The 19,866-nt window shown below is 37.1% G+C and overlaps 1 protein-coding gene across 2 annotated transcripts in view; it reads right to left on the reverse strand.

Moving 5' to 3' along the window:
* Positions 1-19,866, reverse strand: part of LOC136386917 (jouberin-like) — a 116,244-nt gene that overhangs the window by 35,733 nt on the left and 60,645 nt on the right. For both annotated transcript variants that reach the window (XM_066358036.1, XM_066358035.1), the window contains one exon: positions 2,956-3,005. In XM_066358036.1, coding sequence (XP_066214133.1) covers positions 2,956-3,005 — 50 coding nt within the window. The remainder of the gene's footprint in view (positions 1-2,955; positions 3,006-19,866) is intronic.

A 19,866-nucleotide genomic window follows, 5' to 3' on the forward strand; every position in this document is an offset into this window, starting at 1 on the left:
TGTTATGGCTACTACAGAATAATTGGAACATATACTACAGCCAAGTCATTTTTTATTACACTGATTAATTCCTCAAACACTAGTCTTTTCTGGAGCTCCACATATTAAGTTATCAAATATACTGAATTAATCATATGAATTTATTACAAATAGAAAAATGAAATCAATTTGCCCTTGAGGAAAACTTTTTAATAAAATTTAAATATATGCCCTGGCTGGATGGCTCAGTTGGTTACAGATGCTGAATTAACCATATGAATTTATTACAAATAGAAAAATGAAATCAATTTGCCCTTGAGGAAAACTTTTCAATAAAATTTAAATATATGCCGTGGCTGGATGGCTCAGTTGGTTACAGCACTGTCCCAAAGCGCGGAGGTTGCCAGTTCAGTCCCTGGTCAGGGCACATACAGGAACAGACTGAAGTTCCTACCTCTGTCTCTGTCTCTCTCCCTCCCTTCTCTTCTCCCTCTTTAAAATCAATAAAATAAACATTAAAGAAAAAATTTAAATATATACAGTGGTCCCTTGTTATCACAGGGGTTAGGTTCCAGAACCCCCTGCGATAGGCGAAAATTTGCGAAACAGCAACCTTATATTTATTTTATTATTTATATATATTTTAAGAGTTTCTTTTGATTGAATATTGTTTTAATTAGTATTTTTATATGTTTTATATTGTTTTCAATATTTTAGGCTAGAAAATGCTTATTTTATCGCAAAATAATTAAAATAATATATAAAAATACATATACACTGCAAAATCCCATAATATAGCAAAAAATCCACGATAAAAAATTAGATACATACAATTTAAAAATCCGCGATACAGTGAGACTGTGAAAACTGAACCGCGATGTGGTATGGGACGACTGTAATAGAATCTTCTCTGCATTTTCTTAAAAAATGATATTAGATATCACCAAAATTTTCTAACAGCGGGAAATGAGGAGCTGCATGAAATACTTACTGAATGGAAAAAACAAGAAATAAGATGATGCTTTGAGAGGAAGAAGATACACTCTAGTCTAATCAACTTATAAATATTTCAAGGGGAACTATCAACTAATAATATATATTTTATATAAATATTATATTCAGACACTAAATTTGATCATCTTCCTTCTATATCATCTTCTACAATTATTTTTCATATAGTAAATGATACTGTAATTGGTAAATGCCTTTTGTTGCCTGGTGGTAATATAAGAGGGATAAAAGGAAAGGCTTTCACTTAGATAATAATAAAGTCTAGTAATCTGTAAGAAAATGGAATCATATTGGCTTTCTTTCACGAATACAAAACATTCATTCTCAATGATGCTAGTGTACAAAATAACAGTAATTTAAGAAAGGGTGTAGGTGTCCCAGCCCAAGGTTCCACTGCCAGGAAGAGAAGTCCCCACAACTTATGGCTGTAAAAACCAGCTCCCTCTTAAAGGGCCCATACACGGACTTACCAGGACTCACCCCCTTTGAGTTCAAGCACTGGGGCAGCAGCTCAAAAGGAACCAAGGACATAAGGGGAGCAACTGGATTGCTGGCATCAAGGCAAGAGGTGGGGAGAGAGCTTTCTGCCTGAAGAGTACTGGCAGAGGCCATTGTTCTTTTCCTGAGATACCACCCCCCGCCCCCAGCAGGTAGGTGCTGTATCCGAGTTTCCATCAGTCTGGCTCTCACTGTTCACTGAGCTCAGGTGATTCCCTGAGGCCCAGCCCCACCTAACTTGCGGGCCCATCCAAGCCGCTTTCAGTGGCTTTTCCATACAACGGCTTATCTTGGCTCAGGCTTCAGACTTCCCTAAAATCTCTCAAACAAGCAGCATCTGGCCTCTACATACTCTATACCTGTTGCTAAATGGCTCCAAGCCTGGCACTAGTGGCATCCAGCCTTGGTTCAGAGCTTGGCTTCTCCTGGGCACCTCCCAACCCAGCACAAGTAGCAGCCATCCTCACATCCCTCTGTAGCTCATGCCAGGAGGTCCCAGAAAGGGCACAGGCTACGGCTGATCTTGCACTGCCTGGGAGGTCCCAGAGCCAGTGCACTAGGCGGATAGCTTCACACAATTCTAGATTACAACCCTACCAATTCCATGACCTACACACTCAAGGGGCAAACCCGGGGACACCAAAGTCCCACTGAAGCACATCCTGCTCGAGAGGGCCAGCTCCCACACAGCAGGCACAGCCAGTCCTCACAGCTGACCAGCCTGGGGGTCCATCCCTGCCAGTCACGCCAACAGCAACCAAGGCTCAACCACAACAGGACAGCACACACAGGGGCACCTGAAGCGCCCACCTCCGGTGACAGCGGAGCCTGCGCCACTGGGCCCTAGAGGACACCTACTACACCAGGCCACGCTACCAAGTCTGGGAGATGGTTGCCAGATGGGAGGCGGTTAGGAGGACCGGTGAAAAACGTGAAGGCAATAAGGAGTACAAATTGGTTGTTACAGAACAATCATGGGGATGTAAAGATAGTATAGGGAACACAGCCAATAATATTCTAGTAACTATGTATGCTGTCAGCGATGTGCAACCTTAACAGGATGACCACTCAGTAAGTTACATAAGGTCTACTCATTGGGTTGTAAACCTGAAATTAACATAACATTGTAGTCAACGATAGTTGAAAAATAAAAAAAATGATTAAAAAGAGTATAAATCAATTTACATACACATTTACATTACTTTATCAAAAGTATAAAGTATTTTTATATTAAAAAACATTGTTTATAACATTAATATAATAAAGTACCTATAAAAATGATCCAGATCTTATTTTCCTATATCCTGGCAAAATTAGTCAATTTTATTTAATAACTGGAAAATATGAGGTTCATTTTTCTGAAGGTATAAAGCTTATGACAAAAGGTTCTACAATGGCATTACTATAACCAGCATCACTTGACAGCTTCTGAATCAGTTTTAACAATGCAGAAACAGACTGCCTTACCGTTGGTGCTGTACTGACCCGAGGCTTGGGAGGTAATTTCATGCTGACAGCTGTAGATAAAAGATTGGAAATATTTGCTTATTATACATATCCATTTTATTTTGAAAACATTTCTGTCAGACACGACTCTTACAGCTTCCAAGAAAACAGCCTCACTTATATGGCAGCATCCTTTCAAGTTGTGTCGTGAATTCTACGGTGAGAAACAGCTGGAGAGTTGAGCTATGAGACTGGACTCAAGGTGAGCTAAGACAATTTTCCCACGCTGGTGGCCTTTAGCAATAGCGCAAGATGTGTCCACATCCTGCTCATGGCTCAAAAATTATTTATACCATTATCACTGCTCTGCTGCATTTCTTTCCTGAAAGTTTTATTTCTGACTTGAGCTTATCAAGTTTTCATAGAGAAATATCACAAAGGCTGCTAAGGAATCACTTCTTTATTTTCTCAAAAAAAGAATAAATAAATAAATCCATTTGAATTTCTCTTTGTTTTGACTTCCTACTATGATATACTGTGCTATTTATTCAATCACCAGGGAGTATCTGGAAAATTAAAATTCTCCTTGATTCTCTCCTTTAAAATGATAGATAATATTGACTGATATACTTGAGAAAGGTCCCTTTATCATGTGTAGATTTATCTTTTTGTTCCCAATGTTCTTTACTGCATTTCTTTGTAATAAACAGCTTCTAAGGCTGTAACACAGTGCATCTCATCTGTAAAGATACTGGTTCAAAGTCAAGTTCAAGTTAAATATGAACACAGGTGTGGGTCTCATTTACTTTACAATCTCTTCCCATCAGCAAACCAGTGAGTAAGAATCTTAGAATAGTTTGTTCAAGGCTGTTTCATGCAGGGCTGGTTAGAAGAGACAACTACAATGTAGCAATTAACAACATTCCTAGTTGAAATAAAACACTAGTTCTCATTTACAGGCATTTAACTTATTTTTCTTCAAGTATGACAGAGATCAACACAAATGATCACTTTTTATCACTCTGCAAAAGTATATTCAAAATGAACAGAAGTACCATGAAAAATCATTTAAGAAAAGTTTTTGTTTAATTTAAAACATTCTCTCGGCCCTGGACGGTTGGCTCAGCGGTGGAGCGTTGGCCTGGCATGCAGGGGACCTGGGTTCGATTCCCGGCCAGGGCACATAGGAGAAGCGCCCATTTGCTTCTCCACCCCCCCCCCCTCCTTCCTCTCTGTCTCTCTCTTCCCCTCCCGCAGCCAAGGCTCCATTGGAGCAAAGATGGCCCAGGCGCTGGGATGGCTCCTTGGCCTCTGTCCCAGGTGCTAGAGTGGCTCTGGTCGCAGCAGAGCGACGCCCCGGAGGGGCAGAGCATCGCCCCCTGGTGGGCAGAGCGTAGCCCCTGGTGGGCGTGCCAGGTGGATCCCGGTCGGGCGCATGCGGGAGTCTGTCTGACTGTCTCTCCCCGTTTCCAGCTTCAGAAAAATACAAAAAAAAAAAAAATTAAAACATTCTCTCAACATCTACTGTTAGCCAGGAAGTATGAAGGACATGACTAACTTTATTCAATCAGCTGGTATTTATTGAGTGGCTTCTGGGCACTCAGTAATAAAAGATAAATTATACAGGAGAAATGATGATTTCTGACTCAAGAGTCTAAGAAAAAAGAAATAATTCTTTTATGGAGAAAGACCACAGAGGAAATTGAGTTTTGTCTTAAGTGTAATAACAGTCTTTAAGGTAATTTTGTAGACAGACACACACTTTTATTCATATAGAAACACTAGCCTTGAGTTAAAAAAAAATTTAAAACCTGAAGTAAAATATCTTCAAAGAATGCCAATTCTTATTGCAAGATTTTAATAATAGTGAAGTAATAGAACAAATCATGAAACCCTCACTTCCTCAACCCCCACATCCCTACAACTCTCTAGCTGCAACCACTAAGAACAGTCTCATGTGACACTCTAGCTTTTAAATGACAGTGGTCATACTAAGCAGTTCAGGAATTAGCAATATCCTATACGTGTCTTCTCACTATTGCAATCTGCTATAAAACTGACCTAGGTTGATTACTGAGATTAAAATTCTTAAACAATTACAAAGTAACTTTAAAATGATGGAAATAAAAAATGACCTAAATCTTTATCTTCAGTTCATAAAATTAGAAAAAACTACATACACTTTCAATTTTGGGATGTGTTAAAAATACAATATTTTAAAATAGATTATCCAAAGATGTAATCTTAGTATTCAATTTAGATTGCCTATTTATTAATATCATTTAGAAATACAATCATACATGTTTCTTCAAACTTTTAGTAAAGAATATACAGAAAGCTATAAGTGTTCTATGTTAATCAGGGACTAAAATCAGCAACATCAAGAGTGGGACAACCTGGCACTATATGCCACTTAATGTGATGCAAAAAAGTATACATCACTTACAGTACTCTTGCCAAAAAAGCCTAGCCTGAATCTAATCATGATGAAACAGATAAAAATCAAAACACTGGACAGGACAGCTGGCTCAGCTGGACTCATTAAAAAAGTGAAGGTCATCAAAAACCCAAAAAAGATTCTAGATTACATGAGACTAAAATGAGATAACCAATTTAAGTGTGAATCTTGATTAGATGCTGGATTAAATAAGCAAGGGAATAAAAAAATTGCCTGAAAATTTTAGGCACAATTACTTTTTTTTTTTTTTTTTTTTTTGTATTTTTCTGAAGTTGGAAATGGGGAGGCAGTCAGACAGACTCCCACATGCGCCCGACCGGGATCCACCCGGCACGCCCACCAGGGGGCGATGCTCTGCCCATCTGGTGCTTTGCTCTGTTGAGACCAGAGCCATTCTAGCGCCTGAGGCAGAGGCCACAGAGCCATCCTTAGCGCCCGGGCCAACTTTGGTCCAATGGAGCCTTGGCTGAGGGAGGGGAAGAGAGAGACAGAGAGGAAGGAGAGGGGGAGGGGTGGAGAAGCAGATGGGCGTCTCTCCTGTGTGCTCTGGCTGGGAATCGAACCCGGGACTCCTGCATGCCAGGCGGATGCTCTACCATTGAGCCAACTGGCCAGGGCCTAGGCACAAGTACATTTTAATATGAATTGTTTATTAGATAATATTATGGCCCTGACTGGTTTGCTCAGTGGATAGAGCATTGGCCTAGTGTATGGATGTTCTGGGTTTAATTCCTGGTCAGGGCACACAGGGGAAGTAACCTGATCTGTTTCTCTCACCTTTCCTCTCCCCTTCTCTCCTTCTTTCCCTCCTGCAGCCAGGGCTCAATTGATTCAAGTGTCAGCCCAGGTGCTGAAGATAACACGGTTGGTCTGAACAAGTCAGCCTCTGGTGCTAAAAAATACTTGTCTGATTCGAGCACTGGCCCCATAAGGGGGTTGCTGGGTGAATCCTGGTCAGGGTGCATGCGGGAGTCTGTCTCACTATCACCCCTCCTCTCACTTAAAAAATATTAAAGAAAAAAGAAAAGTAGATGATATTATAGAGTCATTGTTCATTTCATAGATGTGAAAATGGTGCTATGATTATACAGGAGAATATCCTGATTCTTAGCAGATATGAATCAAGTTCTCAAAAGAGAGAAGCAACTATTGTGAATTTAGTTTCATTTACCTTTTGCTCCATGGCCTTTCCAGTGACATATCACACTGCCAGAGCTACTCTTCTAAGGGGAACGGTTATCTTGTTATTCTAGAATTTAATCTTCAGGATAAAAATCACCCTCCTTGAGTGTTTACCTTAAGTTTCTTAACTCAAAGTGGCACACAAAGCCCCTTGGGCTGAGGCCACTCCTGTCTAGCTCACGAACCCTTCCTCCTTCCCGGGGGCCTTGCCTATCGGCAGCCACTCTTTATGCCAGTCAGGGTATACTTAGGCTCTTTTCCTTTCTAGCACCCCCTTCTTAGCTTACTATTTTCTAGATGTCCTTTAAAGCTCAGGTCAAACATCGCGTTCTCTAGCAAACAGTTTGTCATTTTCTTCTCCCCACCCTAGTTCTCATTTAGACACCCCGCCCCATCTCTCCCTCCCTTACTGTGCCTGTAGGATCCTGTACAACAGCATTTTCCTCACTACATGCATTACTAAAACTTGCTTGGGTTATTGGTATCATATAGTTCATATTCAAGAAATGTTTATTGAATGACTGAATATATGGATAGAGAAAATGAGTTATATAAACATTTTGCAGTAAAATAGGCTACAATTCTCCATTAATAATCACATCATTCCCATATCCTAAATATTTTTCTAAATAGTCATCTGATATGAATTTTCAATAAATGTGAATCTTAAAGTGGCTTACGCTTGTTGAGCCTAGTAATATGTTAATATTTACTTTATATTAGATTTTTTTTTCAGGATTCTATGGGAAGCCCTCTTTTTCCTTGGTATGTATTTCAAAGATTTCAGAAAGAAAGTATCCTTTGAACACTATACTTTTCATATGACATTGAAAAAATTCCCAAACTCAGAAACATTAAAAATGAGGGCCCTGGATGTCTGCAAGGACCAGTGAATATTCAAAACCACAAATCAGTAGGCTTTCCCGTGTTAGTTATGGAAATAAAAGGTGACTCACTTACCACCAGGTATACAAACACAACTGAGTAGGTAACACACTGGGAAGGGAGAAAGGTAGGGGTCTGTAAAATTTGAGACTGGGCAATTACTGTATTATTTGCTCCATAAGATGTACCTTTTTTCCCCAAGAGTGGAGGGGAAAATGCCCGTGCATCTTATGGAGCAAATGTTCATTTTTTTTTTTTAGCTGCTGCAGATTCCCGGACAACTAGAAGAGTATTTGAACATTAAAATCTCTTCTCATTTGTTAATAACAGTGCTAATGGTTGTTAATACTGCCGTTGAGTTTACATTGTTGAAATATTATTGTGGTATATTTTATTAAATATTTTAACACACCATTTGGTTCAGAATAATTTCTTATTTTACTCTTTAAAATCCTAGGTGCGTCTTATGGTCAGGTGCGTCTTATGGAGCAAAAAATATGGCACTGCTTGTGAAAAGCACAAAGCAAGCAGGGAGAAGTAGCCAGCTCTATGATGTGAACTGCATCAGTCAGACACCGTGGCTCCTGGTTCAGCCCCTGGGCCAACAGTGGGTTCTGTACTAGACCCTCTGGGAAGACCACCTGCACTAGCCAGTCTCCCACGATCCGTTCTATTTATTCCCAAATATCAATCCAAAATAAAATTCATTAATACACTGAATACACAAAATTAGCATGTTTTTAATTTTTAAACTGATGCTCAAATAATTTAATTGTGCTAATCAATAATCAAAAATCCTACAGTACTTCTTTCTATTTAAAAACTAAGAACTGCATATAAATTTTAGTTTTTGATATATTTCCTTAGTAAGCTCTAACAGGAGAGTGAAGTCTGTTCAAATCACATCCTTTGTAACATGCTCTAGATATTTGATCTGAGGATAGTCAGGCATATTTCAAATAAAACTGTGCCACATATTACATAGACAATTTCAAAATACTTCAATTCTGTGTTTAATCCTTAAAATATAATTTAGTATCTGTAAGTTTTTTACATTCTAAATTATTTTAACAATAATGTTGTAGTACCCTGAAAGTCACAAATACAGGTACAGAAAAAGAAAATAGAGGATATAATATAATTCATTGGGGACTTAGTGAATGTATGAGTGAATCTTGCATTCCCAGTAACTGCATATGCAGAAATTAAACATCCCTTAGCATTAAAAACAAAACAAACAGAAAGGACAAAGTTAAAATGAGAAAGGATTTAATAACAGAAAAGTGGTTTTGTTTATTACACTGGTATGGTATTGAGAATGTAGGAAGTTAAGAACTCATTTTCTTAGTTCTACCCATAAAAAAAAAATTTAAATTCTAGGGAGAGATAATAAATTTAAATTCTGAACATAAGTATGATAATTTAGAAAATGTTTTCCATAACTCAAAGCAAAGAGAAGTCATTTTAAAAATATGCTTATCATGCTATATCAATTTTTTTTCTGTAAAAGTTCAATAAATATTAAGAAGTACATTAATTTGCCTAACTGCTATACAGTGCATTCATAACTGCCTTTAACACTGGCTATTAAAGTGTTTTACTTTCAACTCTTTGTTAAGTCATCTCCTGGAAACATAGAAATTAATAAGACAGATGACATTAAATATCAAGCCTCATAATGTTACTACAAAAAAAAAAAAGAAAAAAGAAAAACAAGAGACAACCTCTCCAAAGCCCCCTAAAACTTTGTTGATTGTAAATAGGCCAAAATCAAAAACCTACTTTGCTCAGACAAAATTTAACAGCTATGAAATGGGAAAGACTTTATTCCTTTTAAAAGCAGGGCAAGTACACACACACACATATACATACATACATACATAGTCACTCACAACATTAATATGAAAGAAACCAGAGTGCTTTATAATTATTCACTTATTCCCAGAACACCAGGACATCCTTGGGATGCAGATTTTGAAGCATGCAGCATAGTAATTAAGATAATTACATGACTTGTGACACATTAGCCTACAACAGGGGTAGTCAACCTTTTTATACCTACTGCCCACTTTGGTATCTCTGTTAGTAAAATTTTCTAACCGCCCACCGGTTCCACAGTAATGGTGATTTATAAAGTAGGGAAGAAACTTTACTTTATAAAATTTATAAAGCAGAGTTATAGCAAGTTAAAGCATATAATAATTACTTACCAAGTACTTTATGTCGGATTTTTGCTAAGTTTGGCAGAATAAATCTTTATAAAACAACTTACTATAGTTAAATCTATCTTTTTATTTATACTTTGGTTGCTCCGCTACTGCCCAGCATGAAAGCAGGAATGCCCACTAGTGGACAGTAGGGACCAGGTTGACTATCACTGGCCTACAACAAAATCCAGATTCCTAGTCCTAAACTATCATTTGAAGGAGTCCTAAACAAACAATATTGTTCTGTATTATATAGACAACAAAGAATTCTAACTAAGGCCATGAAACTAAGTGCATTTTATCAGAATAAAATATTTAACCAGATTGATTTCTTTCTCTGTGCTTCTTTAGTGCTTAAAATTTTTTTTTTATTAATGATTTTAGAGAGAGAGGATGGGAGAGTGAAGAAAGACAAACACATCAATATGTTCATGTATGTGCCCTGACCAGGGATTGAACCCACAACCTTTGCACAATCAGGACAATTCTCCAACCAACTGAGCTATCTGGCCTGGACCTCCCTTAGTAATTTATGCTTATTTCCTGTTGAACTCAACCACACTATACTGTATTTCTTTTCCTGCTGAATTCTTCACCTAAGCCTGGGAGGACTAATGAAGTTTCATCTTCCATTTCTCCAGAGAGTGGCCTAGTCCCTATCATATAGTAGGCTCTCCATAAACATTGGATGATGAATTAATTTTTGATTAAGTATAAAAAGGTTTTTATTTTTTTAATGGGTAATAGCTTTGGTTAGTTAGGGTGCTCCTACTAAAATACAGTATTTTTGGTTCTGCTCAAAAAAAGATGGGTATTAGTAAAAAAATCACTCTCAATTGTTACTCTCATAAAATTATAATTTAATGCCTTTTTTTTTGTACAGAGACAGAGAGACAGTCAGAGAGAGGGATAGACAGACAGGAATGGAGAGATGAGAAGCATCAACCATTAGTTTTTGTTGCGCATTGCGACACCTTAGTCATTCATTGATTGCTTTCTCATATGTGCCTTGACTGCGGGCCTTCAGCAGACCAAGTAAACCCTTGCTCGAGCCAGCGACCTTGGGTCCAAGCTGGAGAACTTTTGCTCAAACCAGATGAGCCCACGCTCAAGCTGGCGACCTCGAGGTCTCGCACCTGGGTCCTTGGCATCCCAGTCCGACGCTCTATCCACTGTGCCACCGCCTGGTCAGGCTAATTTAATGCTTTTATAGTGAAGAAAATTGAAAAAAAAAAGTAAATCACCTGAAACTAGAATAGTGTTCTTTTTTTTTTTTTTTTTTACAGAGACAGAGAGAGAGTCAGAGAGAGGGATAGAGACAAACAGGAACGGAGAGAGATGAGAAGCATCAATCATCCGTTTTTCGTTGCAATATCTTAGTTGTTCATTGATTGCTTTCTCATATGTGCCTTGACCATGGGCCTACAGCAGACCGAGTAACCCCTTGCTTGAGCCAGCGACCTTGGGTCCAAGCTGGAGAACTTTTTTTGCTCAAGCCAGATGAGCCCGCGCTCAAACTGAAGACCTCAAGGTCTCGAACCTGGTTACTTCCACATCCCAGTCCGACGCTCTATTCACTGCACAATCGCCTGGGCAGGCAGTGTTCTACTTTTTATTTAGTAAACATTTACAATGCAAAAACTTTTAAAATTATTTCTAAAAAATGACTAGTCATTCCACTTACTCATTTTTTTAGTTTTCCTATTTGTCATCAACTTTGCTCTCAACCTCACAGGCAAATTGTTAAGAATGATACAGAAATGGATTCTGTACATTTTCATTCACTTTTAATTCAAGCTTCCTGACAACATACACTTAAAATTCTGGAAAATACAAATGAACATTACCTAGATGTCTCTATCATTACCACAAGGTCTGGTCCCTAAACCTAATTTCCATTGTTAGTTGACATTTTCAATAAGTGATGGATATTCATTTCCAGAAAACATTACCAGTAAATTCTGTGATATCACAAGACTGCTCACTTATCCAGGCCAAACTGACTAAACCACAAAATGCAAAAGTATGCACTTAGCTAGTCTAAGAGAAACCTGAGGGCTATTCTGAGTACAGATTTAGAAAGTATGACCTGACTGAGTGAGAGTGCATGAGAACTTAATTTAGACAGATTCTTTCCTCTGAATTTCCAGGGCCTTCAGTAGACACAGACCAAAATATTTAAACACTAAAGTGTTTCTCATAGATACAAATTTTAAAAAGTTACTTCGAGACACAGGAATTTATAAGAACAAAAATATTATTTTTATGATTAAATGGTATTTAATTTTCCCCCCTTGACCAGGGGAGGAAATACTAAGGGCTCCTTCTTGATTTCTATGCGGTGCCTACCTCAAGCAAATTTGTAAATCAAATATGATTACTAGTTTTTAAAACTCATCATTTTCCACTGGATCATAGAACATAACGGCTGAAATGGACAGTGATTTGAAATATACAAAATGTTCATGTGCAATTATATAACGGGAATGAATGAATATATATATGATTAATATGAAGTAATTTTTACTATTTATTTACTTTTGTGACAGAGGGACAGAGAGAGAGACAGATAGGGACAGACAGACAGGAAGGGAAAGAGATGAGAAGCATCAATTCTTCGTTGCGGCACCTTAGTTGTTCATTGATTGCTTTCTCATATGTGCCTTGACCGGGGGTAAGGGGATACAGCAGAGTGATCCCTTGCTCAAGCCGGTGACTTTGGGCTCAAGCCAGTGACCTTGGACTCAAGCCAGCAACCATGAGGTCATGTCTGTGATCCCATGCTTAAGCCAGTGAGCCCACGCTCAAGGTGGATGAGTTATCACTTAAGCCGGTGACCTCAGGGTTTCAAACCTGGGTCCTCTGAATCCCAGTCTGATGATCTATCTACTACATCAGCACCTGTTCAGGCTTTACCTTTTATTTTAAACATGAATTAAAACAGTTCCCATTAGCAGCAATGTGGTAAACATTTTAATATAGGGATGTATTCCTTTAATATGGAAAAACTAAACGTAACCATTATTTGGCGATTGAAGAAAGGCTTAAAAAATTATGAAATATTTATTTTCTTTAACAGTATATATTATTGTTATCAGAAAAAAATCACGGAAAAATCTCTTAAAAACTACACATTTGGAAATATGCCCTACACTAATATTTTATATGCCTAATTGTCTTAAAAACAGAAATTTTGCCAATTTCAGTTTGAGATTATAAAAATAGCAAAGTACATCTATATGGTTAATATTAAATAATACTAAATATCATCTTATTCTGAAACTATGAAAACAAACAATAAAGGAGTGTGTGGTTGAAAATAACTAAGCCACTTTATAAGCTGCTCTCTCCCCGCCCCCGTCAGCTGCAAGTCATGTACAGTTGCTGTGATCTCTGCTCCTCACCTCTGAGTGAATTGATTACTGACAGTTTCATCTGATCTTGGAAGCAAGTAGAACATTCCAAACATTCCCTCCTTTCACCATGATACATATTACATTCTGATAAAGAAGAGGAAACCTTCCAAGTCATAATAAAAATCTCTAATGTCATGGACTGTTTGATCAGTAGGCCTAGAACTTTATTTTGAAAAAATATATATATATGTACCAGAGGAAAATGCATATTAACATAAGACATTCACTAAATTTAAGTCGAAGAACATAGTGATTTCGCTTTCTAAAACGTAGCGGGAAGTTGCATAAATTTAAAATAAAAAGGTTCATTAAAATAGTTTTGAATATACTCAAATATGCTATCTCTAATTCTGACTGCATTATAAGTCAAACATAGGAGGTATTTGAACACTTTTCACTTGCAGTAAAAACATTTTCCTATTCTCTATTTTCTTTTTTGTAATTTATTTATTGATTTTAGAGAGAGAAAGGGAGAGAGAGAGAGACAGACAGACAGAAAGACAGATAGACACTGGGGATCAAACCAGCAACCTCTGTGTATCAAAATGATGCTCAAACCAAGTGAGCAATCCGGCCAGGGCCTGTCCTCTATTTCACTAAGACGACTCACTAAGCTGAAATCACATGCTCCACGTCACAGCATAAGTAACAAATATCAAGGAGAACACTGTAAAGCAAAGCATATGACTGTTTAACCACTAAGCTGTACACCTGAAACCAATACAAAATAAAATTGAAAGAAAAAAAAAAGAGTAGTGACTAAGGAGACAGGAAAACTGAGAATGTAGTGTCTTAGAAACTGGTGTATTGAGAAGAGATCAAATGTGTCAAAGGCTGCTGGTAAGTCAAGAAAGATAAGGACAAAGAATTGAACATCGGAATTTACAATGGGAAAGTCATTCGTGAGCTTGACAAAAACAGATTAGAAGGGAACAAATTTATAGAAGACGAAAAGTGATTAGAAATATACCTGTGAAAGCGTTATGCTAGGCTGCAGCAGGTACAGAATCTGACAATAAAGTCAGAGAGTCAGGACCTCTGGTAGGCGGCAAAACACAACAAATCCCAGGAAAAATAACTAAAAGTTCATATGTAAAAACACTTAAGTGAAACATGTTGCAGATTCCATATAAAATGGATGCTGCTGAGCATTCACCTCAAATTAAAAAAAAAAAGAAAAAAAAAGAAAATATCAGTGGAATTGTCTCCAAAAATAATATTGAACTAATCATTTGGGAATAGTGAAGACGTATAGAGTGGATATTGTTGTCCTACTATTCTAAGTAGTCTGACAGCTTAACTCATTTGTCTTACCTTTTACCCTAAATACAAGCTGCTAGTTAATATGTCTTAGCTATATACACAAAGTTCTCAACAAACTTTCAGGTGAGGTGAACAAAACAGTGAAATGAAGGAGTCATTCACACAACAGAAGAGGGCCACCGTAGTTGTACCCGGTAGTTCTTCATTTTTAAAAACAGACAGAGGCCAAGGATCATCAGAAATAAAAGATACACTGGCATGAAAGGAAAAGAAAGAACAGGCTACATAACTATGGAACACTGAGCACAGAGGATCATCGCAAAAGAACTTGAGATTTAGAAAAATGTAATGACATCCACAAAACTCTGATACTAGAAAACAGTAACAAACAGGACAAGAAAAGAACCGTCAAGATGAAAAGAATGATTTGTGAAGAGAGATTTAGAATAAAGAAATGTGAAGACTCAAAGTGACTAGTGTGAAAAGGATATGAGAAGGAGAAGTCAAAGATGAATTCACTTTCCACCTGAAAGTGATAGTGCTGTCATCAGAAATGACACAGAAGAGTAAAATATAGGAGCTTCTTTCAGGGAACTGAAGCTCACTCATGGCCATGATTACTTTTCAGTCATAAATATGACAAAAAGGGGTGAGCTTACCCATCTTGATACTCAAGTTGAGAATAAATATCTTTTCTGTGATTTGAGCTCACATTTCAGAGAGATGCATATACAATAGCTCTTTTAAATTTTACAATTTTAAAATTTGTGAGTGTGCCAGAACTCACAAAAATTTTACAATGCGATATATAAATAATATCTATAAATATTCAAAATATAAGAAAGACAAGTTGTTAATACATCAATTGGAAAGGTACAAATCAGAATATTTATAAAATACAAATTCAAATATCTGGCAGGTACTTTGGCTATGTTTGCATTAAATTATAGTGTTCATCATAGTCATTATATCAATAAGATCTCATTTTAATTATAACTTATGGGCTTTAGTTGCTTTTCTCTTACTTTCTCTAAATATGAATATAATAATTTCACTTTTAAATTAATCCACTGGACTAATGCTACAATATGCTTTGACAACTAAATTTAGTAAAGGCCATAAACTAAACACACACACAGAGAAATGACTGAAAAAGAAAAATATCTTCAAGAAAGTTTTCTATGTTTAACAGATTGGGGAAAAGGGCTGAAAATTTTAAGGCTGGAACAATATATACAATATAGATTCTTACAAAATAAATGGCTAGGAAATAGCAAATTAAGCTCATTCAAAAAATGTTTGCCTTCATATTCTCCTCTCAGTCCTAGGAGGAACTTAGTGTCTCAATGGGGGGACACTAATACTAAATGCATATCCCTGTGCATAAAGAACCATTCATTAAGTATATTAATATTTAATAGAGTTGATAAGAATGGCTTGAGCAAAACAAAAGCTCACCAGTTTGGACCCAAGGTTGCTGGCTCGAGCAAGGGGTTACTCGGTCTGCTGAAGGCCTGTAATCAAGGCACATATGAGAAAGCAATCAATGAACAACTAAGGGAACTAAGGAGCCGCAACAAAGAATTGACGCTTCTCATCTCTCTCCCTTCCTGCCTTTCTGTCTGTCCCTATCTATTCCTCTCTCTGTCTCTCCCACAATTCTGGGAGAATTCAGGGCTTACCTAAACTTTTTAAAAGAGTTTTCATTAAAATAAAAAAAAAACAAAAAAAAGCAGTAATCAAAATTAAAAAGCAAATAACAGGTAATTGAGTTTTTCTACCTTTAGCTAAAACAGAGTAAAAGGAACCAGATTTGTCCTCTTGCTTGAAACTACCAAAAAGTGAACAACACATAGAAGAAAGAAATAAAACTACCTTTCTTTATAGCTATGATCATATGTGCAGAGCTAAGACAATGGTAAAACCAGTGAAGCATGTAGTGAAAAAAACTGAAGGAGGTATTCACTCTCAGGTCTTAGCCCCTCATTTGTGTAAAAAAAAATCTGAATGGAATCTAAAAACTAAGCCATTAGGCCCTGGCTGGTTGGCTCAGTGGTAGAGCATCGGCCTGGCGTGCGGAAGACCCGGGTTCGATTCCCAGCCAGGGCACACAGGAGAAGCGCCCATCTGCTTCTCCACCCCTCCCCCTCTCCTTCCTCTCTGTCTCTCTCTTCCCCTCCTGCAGCCGAGGCTCCACTGGAGCAAAGATGGCCCGGGCGCTGAGGATGACTCTGTGGCCTCTGCCTCAGGCGCTAGAATGGCTCTGGATGCAACAGAGCAACCCCCCGAGGGGCAGAGCATTGCCCCGTGGTGGGCATGCCGGGTGGATCCTTGTCGGGTGCATGCGGGAGTCTGATTGCCTCCCTGTTTCCAGCTTCGGAAAAATGAAAAAACAAAAACAAAAAACAAAGCCATTAGAACTAATAATTAACTTAGCAAGGATCCAATATACAAGATCAACAAGGTTCCAATCAATATACAAAAGTTAGTTGGATTTTTAAATACAAAAAGCAAAAAAACTAACTGAAATAAAAAATATTTATGACATAAAAATATAACAGACTTTGGGAGATATCTGATGAAAGATATGAAATATATGAACACTGGAAATTAGAAAATGCTACTGAGAAAAACAGAAGAACCTAAATAAAGAGATATACTGTGTTCATGGTTGGAATAGTGAATATTGTTAAGATGTCAATTCTCCTCAAAGGATCTGTATAGAAAATGTAATACCACTCAAAATTCCAGCAGGTTATTTCTGGAGGAATCGTCAAATTTTAAAAATCCTACAATAGACAAAACAACTTTGGAAAAGAACAAAGGGGACTTATCTAACCTGGCTTCAAGTCTTATTATAAAGCTATAATAATCAAGATACTTGGTAATTGGAATAAAAATAAACAAATAGATCAAGAGAATAGAATATAGAGTCCAGTACTTATGAATAAGGTATAAAGACAATTTAGGGAAAAAAGAATAGTCTTTTCAACAAAGAGTACTAAAACATTTGGATATTCATATGTGAGATAAGCAACTGATCCAATCTTTATACTACTGTATGTACAAAGAGGAACTCGAAATGAGTGACAAAACTAAATGTAAAATCTAAAACCATAAAACTTCTAGAAGAAAACAAAGGAGAACATTTTTGTAAGCCTGGATTAGCAAAATATTTCTTAGATACAGTATCATACATTAACAAATTAATAATTTTGGATTTCATCAAAATTTCAAACATTTGTTCTTCAAAACTGTTAAGACAATTAGAAGACAAGCAAAAGACTGGTGGAAACATTTGCAAATCAGTACTACTTATAACACAGGAGGTCCAGACCCAGAAAATTGATCTAGTGTTGTTGCAAGATCCCAAAGAAACCACAGGAGGACCAGATGGAGCAGAGGTAGCCTTTAGTACTTACATACAGGGGCAGCACCAGACTGACAGCAGCAGGTCTATGAAAGCTCCACACCCTGCTGAGGGGGAACTCAGTTTTAATAGCTAAGCCCTGGGCAACTGCTCAAGCAAAATTCTTTGTCAATAGATAAACAAGGAGGCGGGCAGTCAACAGGGGACAGGGGGGAAGCATACATGCCATTCTGTGCTGTTTCTCCTTTATAGTATCTAGTGACTCAGATCCTTCGTTCTTAGTAAAATTTCAGCTGCAGTTTTCTTACCCTCTAATCCACAGCTTGAGGCCAGAATTCGAGATCATGGTGCCAGGGACTGGGGTGGGAGAAGGGTCATATCCAGCATCAACCCTACACTTATATATAGAAACCTGACTCTCAAAAATCAATAACCACAAAACGAGCCGATTTTAAGAAAGGGAAAAGATTTGAACAGATTACTGAAAAATAGATATAGATTGCAAATAAGCATATGAAAGGGGGCTCACCATCATTAGTCATTAAGGATAAACAAATTAAAGCCCCAATGAAATAGTGTTGCGCTATTAGAATGACTAAAATTAGAAAGAGTGCCCATTTTGACTTTAGTAAGGATATAAAAATACTAAAATATTTATACACCACTAGTGGGAATGTTAAAAGATATCAATTTAGAAAACAGCTTGGCAGCTTCTTAAGGTAAGCATACATCTACAATAGGATCTAGCCCTTCTATTCTTAGAATTTTATTTAAGAGAACTGACAGCATATGTCCACACAAAGACTTGTGAATGAATATTCACAGCAGCTTTATTTGTAATAGCTAAAAACTGGATACAACCCAAATGCCCACCAACAGGTAAATTGATAAACAAACTATAATATATCCATACAATGAGACAATACTCAGAAATAAAAAGGTTGAACTATTGATAAACTCTTAAAACATAGATGAATCTCAAAGTAATTATGAGAGAAAGAAGCCATACCAAAAAAATAGCACATGGTATGTACTGTTTCACTTATATACAATTCTAGAAAATGCAAATTAATTCATAGTGATTACCTGGTGGAAGGGGGAGATAGGGAGAGATCAGAAAGTAAATTTTAGGGCTGACAGGTATCTTGTTTATTGTCTTGACTGAGGTGATCACGGTCTCACAAGTGTATAAGTATGTCTAGACTTATCAGAATATATATTTTAAATATATGCAAATATACACAGTTCACTGTATATCAATCATACGTCAAAAAAACTTCAAAAAAAGGCAAATGATAAACTAGTGATAAGATGGGTTAATATTCTTTCTTCAATTTGTATTTATTAATTTTAGAGAGAGAGGGAGAGGGTGAGAGAAGAACATCAATCTGTTCCGATATGAGCCCTGATGGGGACTGAACCCACAGCTCTGCGTTTCAAGAGGAGACTCTAACCAGCCTAACTAGTATTTGGACAGGTTAATAATCTCAATATGCAGAGTCCCCATAAAAGTCAATAAAAATGAATAAACCAACCAAAAAATGAGCAAAACATCATTACAGAAAATTAACAAGAAAAAAAAACTATGTGGCCATAAAAATATATAAATCTCACTAATAATTAGAGAAGAAATTAGCAAGAAAAATATACAAATTACAAAGTGCTTTTACACATGTTTAACTGATCCATTGTGCCTCAAGATATTTTTTCCTAAGAAGTAAATTCAATAAGGGTAGCCAGGTGTGAAGCACTTTTTTAAATATCGAAAAGCATGTAACAGTAAAACTTGCCACAATAGCTATTCAAATAAATTATGATGTATGCATTTAATGTGTGGAAATTTAGCCACTATAATTATGTATAGAAATATAATTATGATGAAAAATTGCTCATAATGTATTATTAATTGGAATAAAATGTTTATACTCAATATAACGACTAACACCCTACTTTATCTTCAGCACCCCCCTGTTCTAAGAGGACAGCCATAAAAACCTGCAGAAATAGCCACACAGGCCTGGTGTCTCAGACACTAGGAACAGAATGAAGCTGCTTGCTTTTCTGTTCTTTCCTTCTTCCCCTCCCCCACCTTACACAAACTATTCCTCTATTTGTATAAGATCATACAGATTACTTCACTGTGAAAATAGG

The sequence above is a fragment of the Saccopteryx leptura genome, unplaced genomic scaffold (genome assembly GCF_036850995.1).
Source record: "Saccopteryx leptura isolate mSacLep1 unplaced genomic scaffold, mSacLep1_pri_phased_curated manual_scaffold_21, whole genome shotgun sequence".
Taxonomy (NCBI): domain Eukaryota; kingdom Metazoa; phylum Chordata; class Mammalia; order Chiroptera; family Emballonuridae; genus Saccopteryx; species Saccopteryx leptura.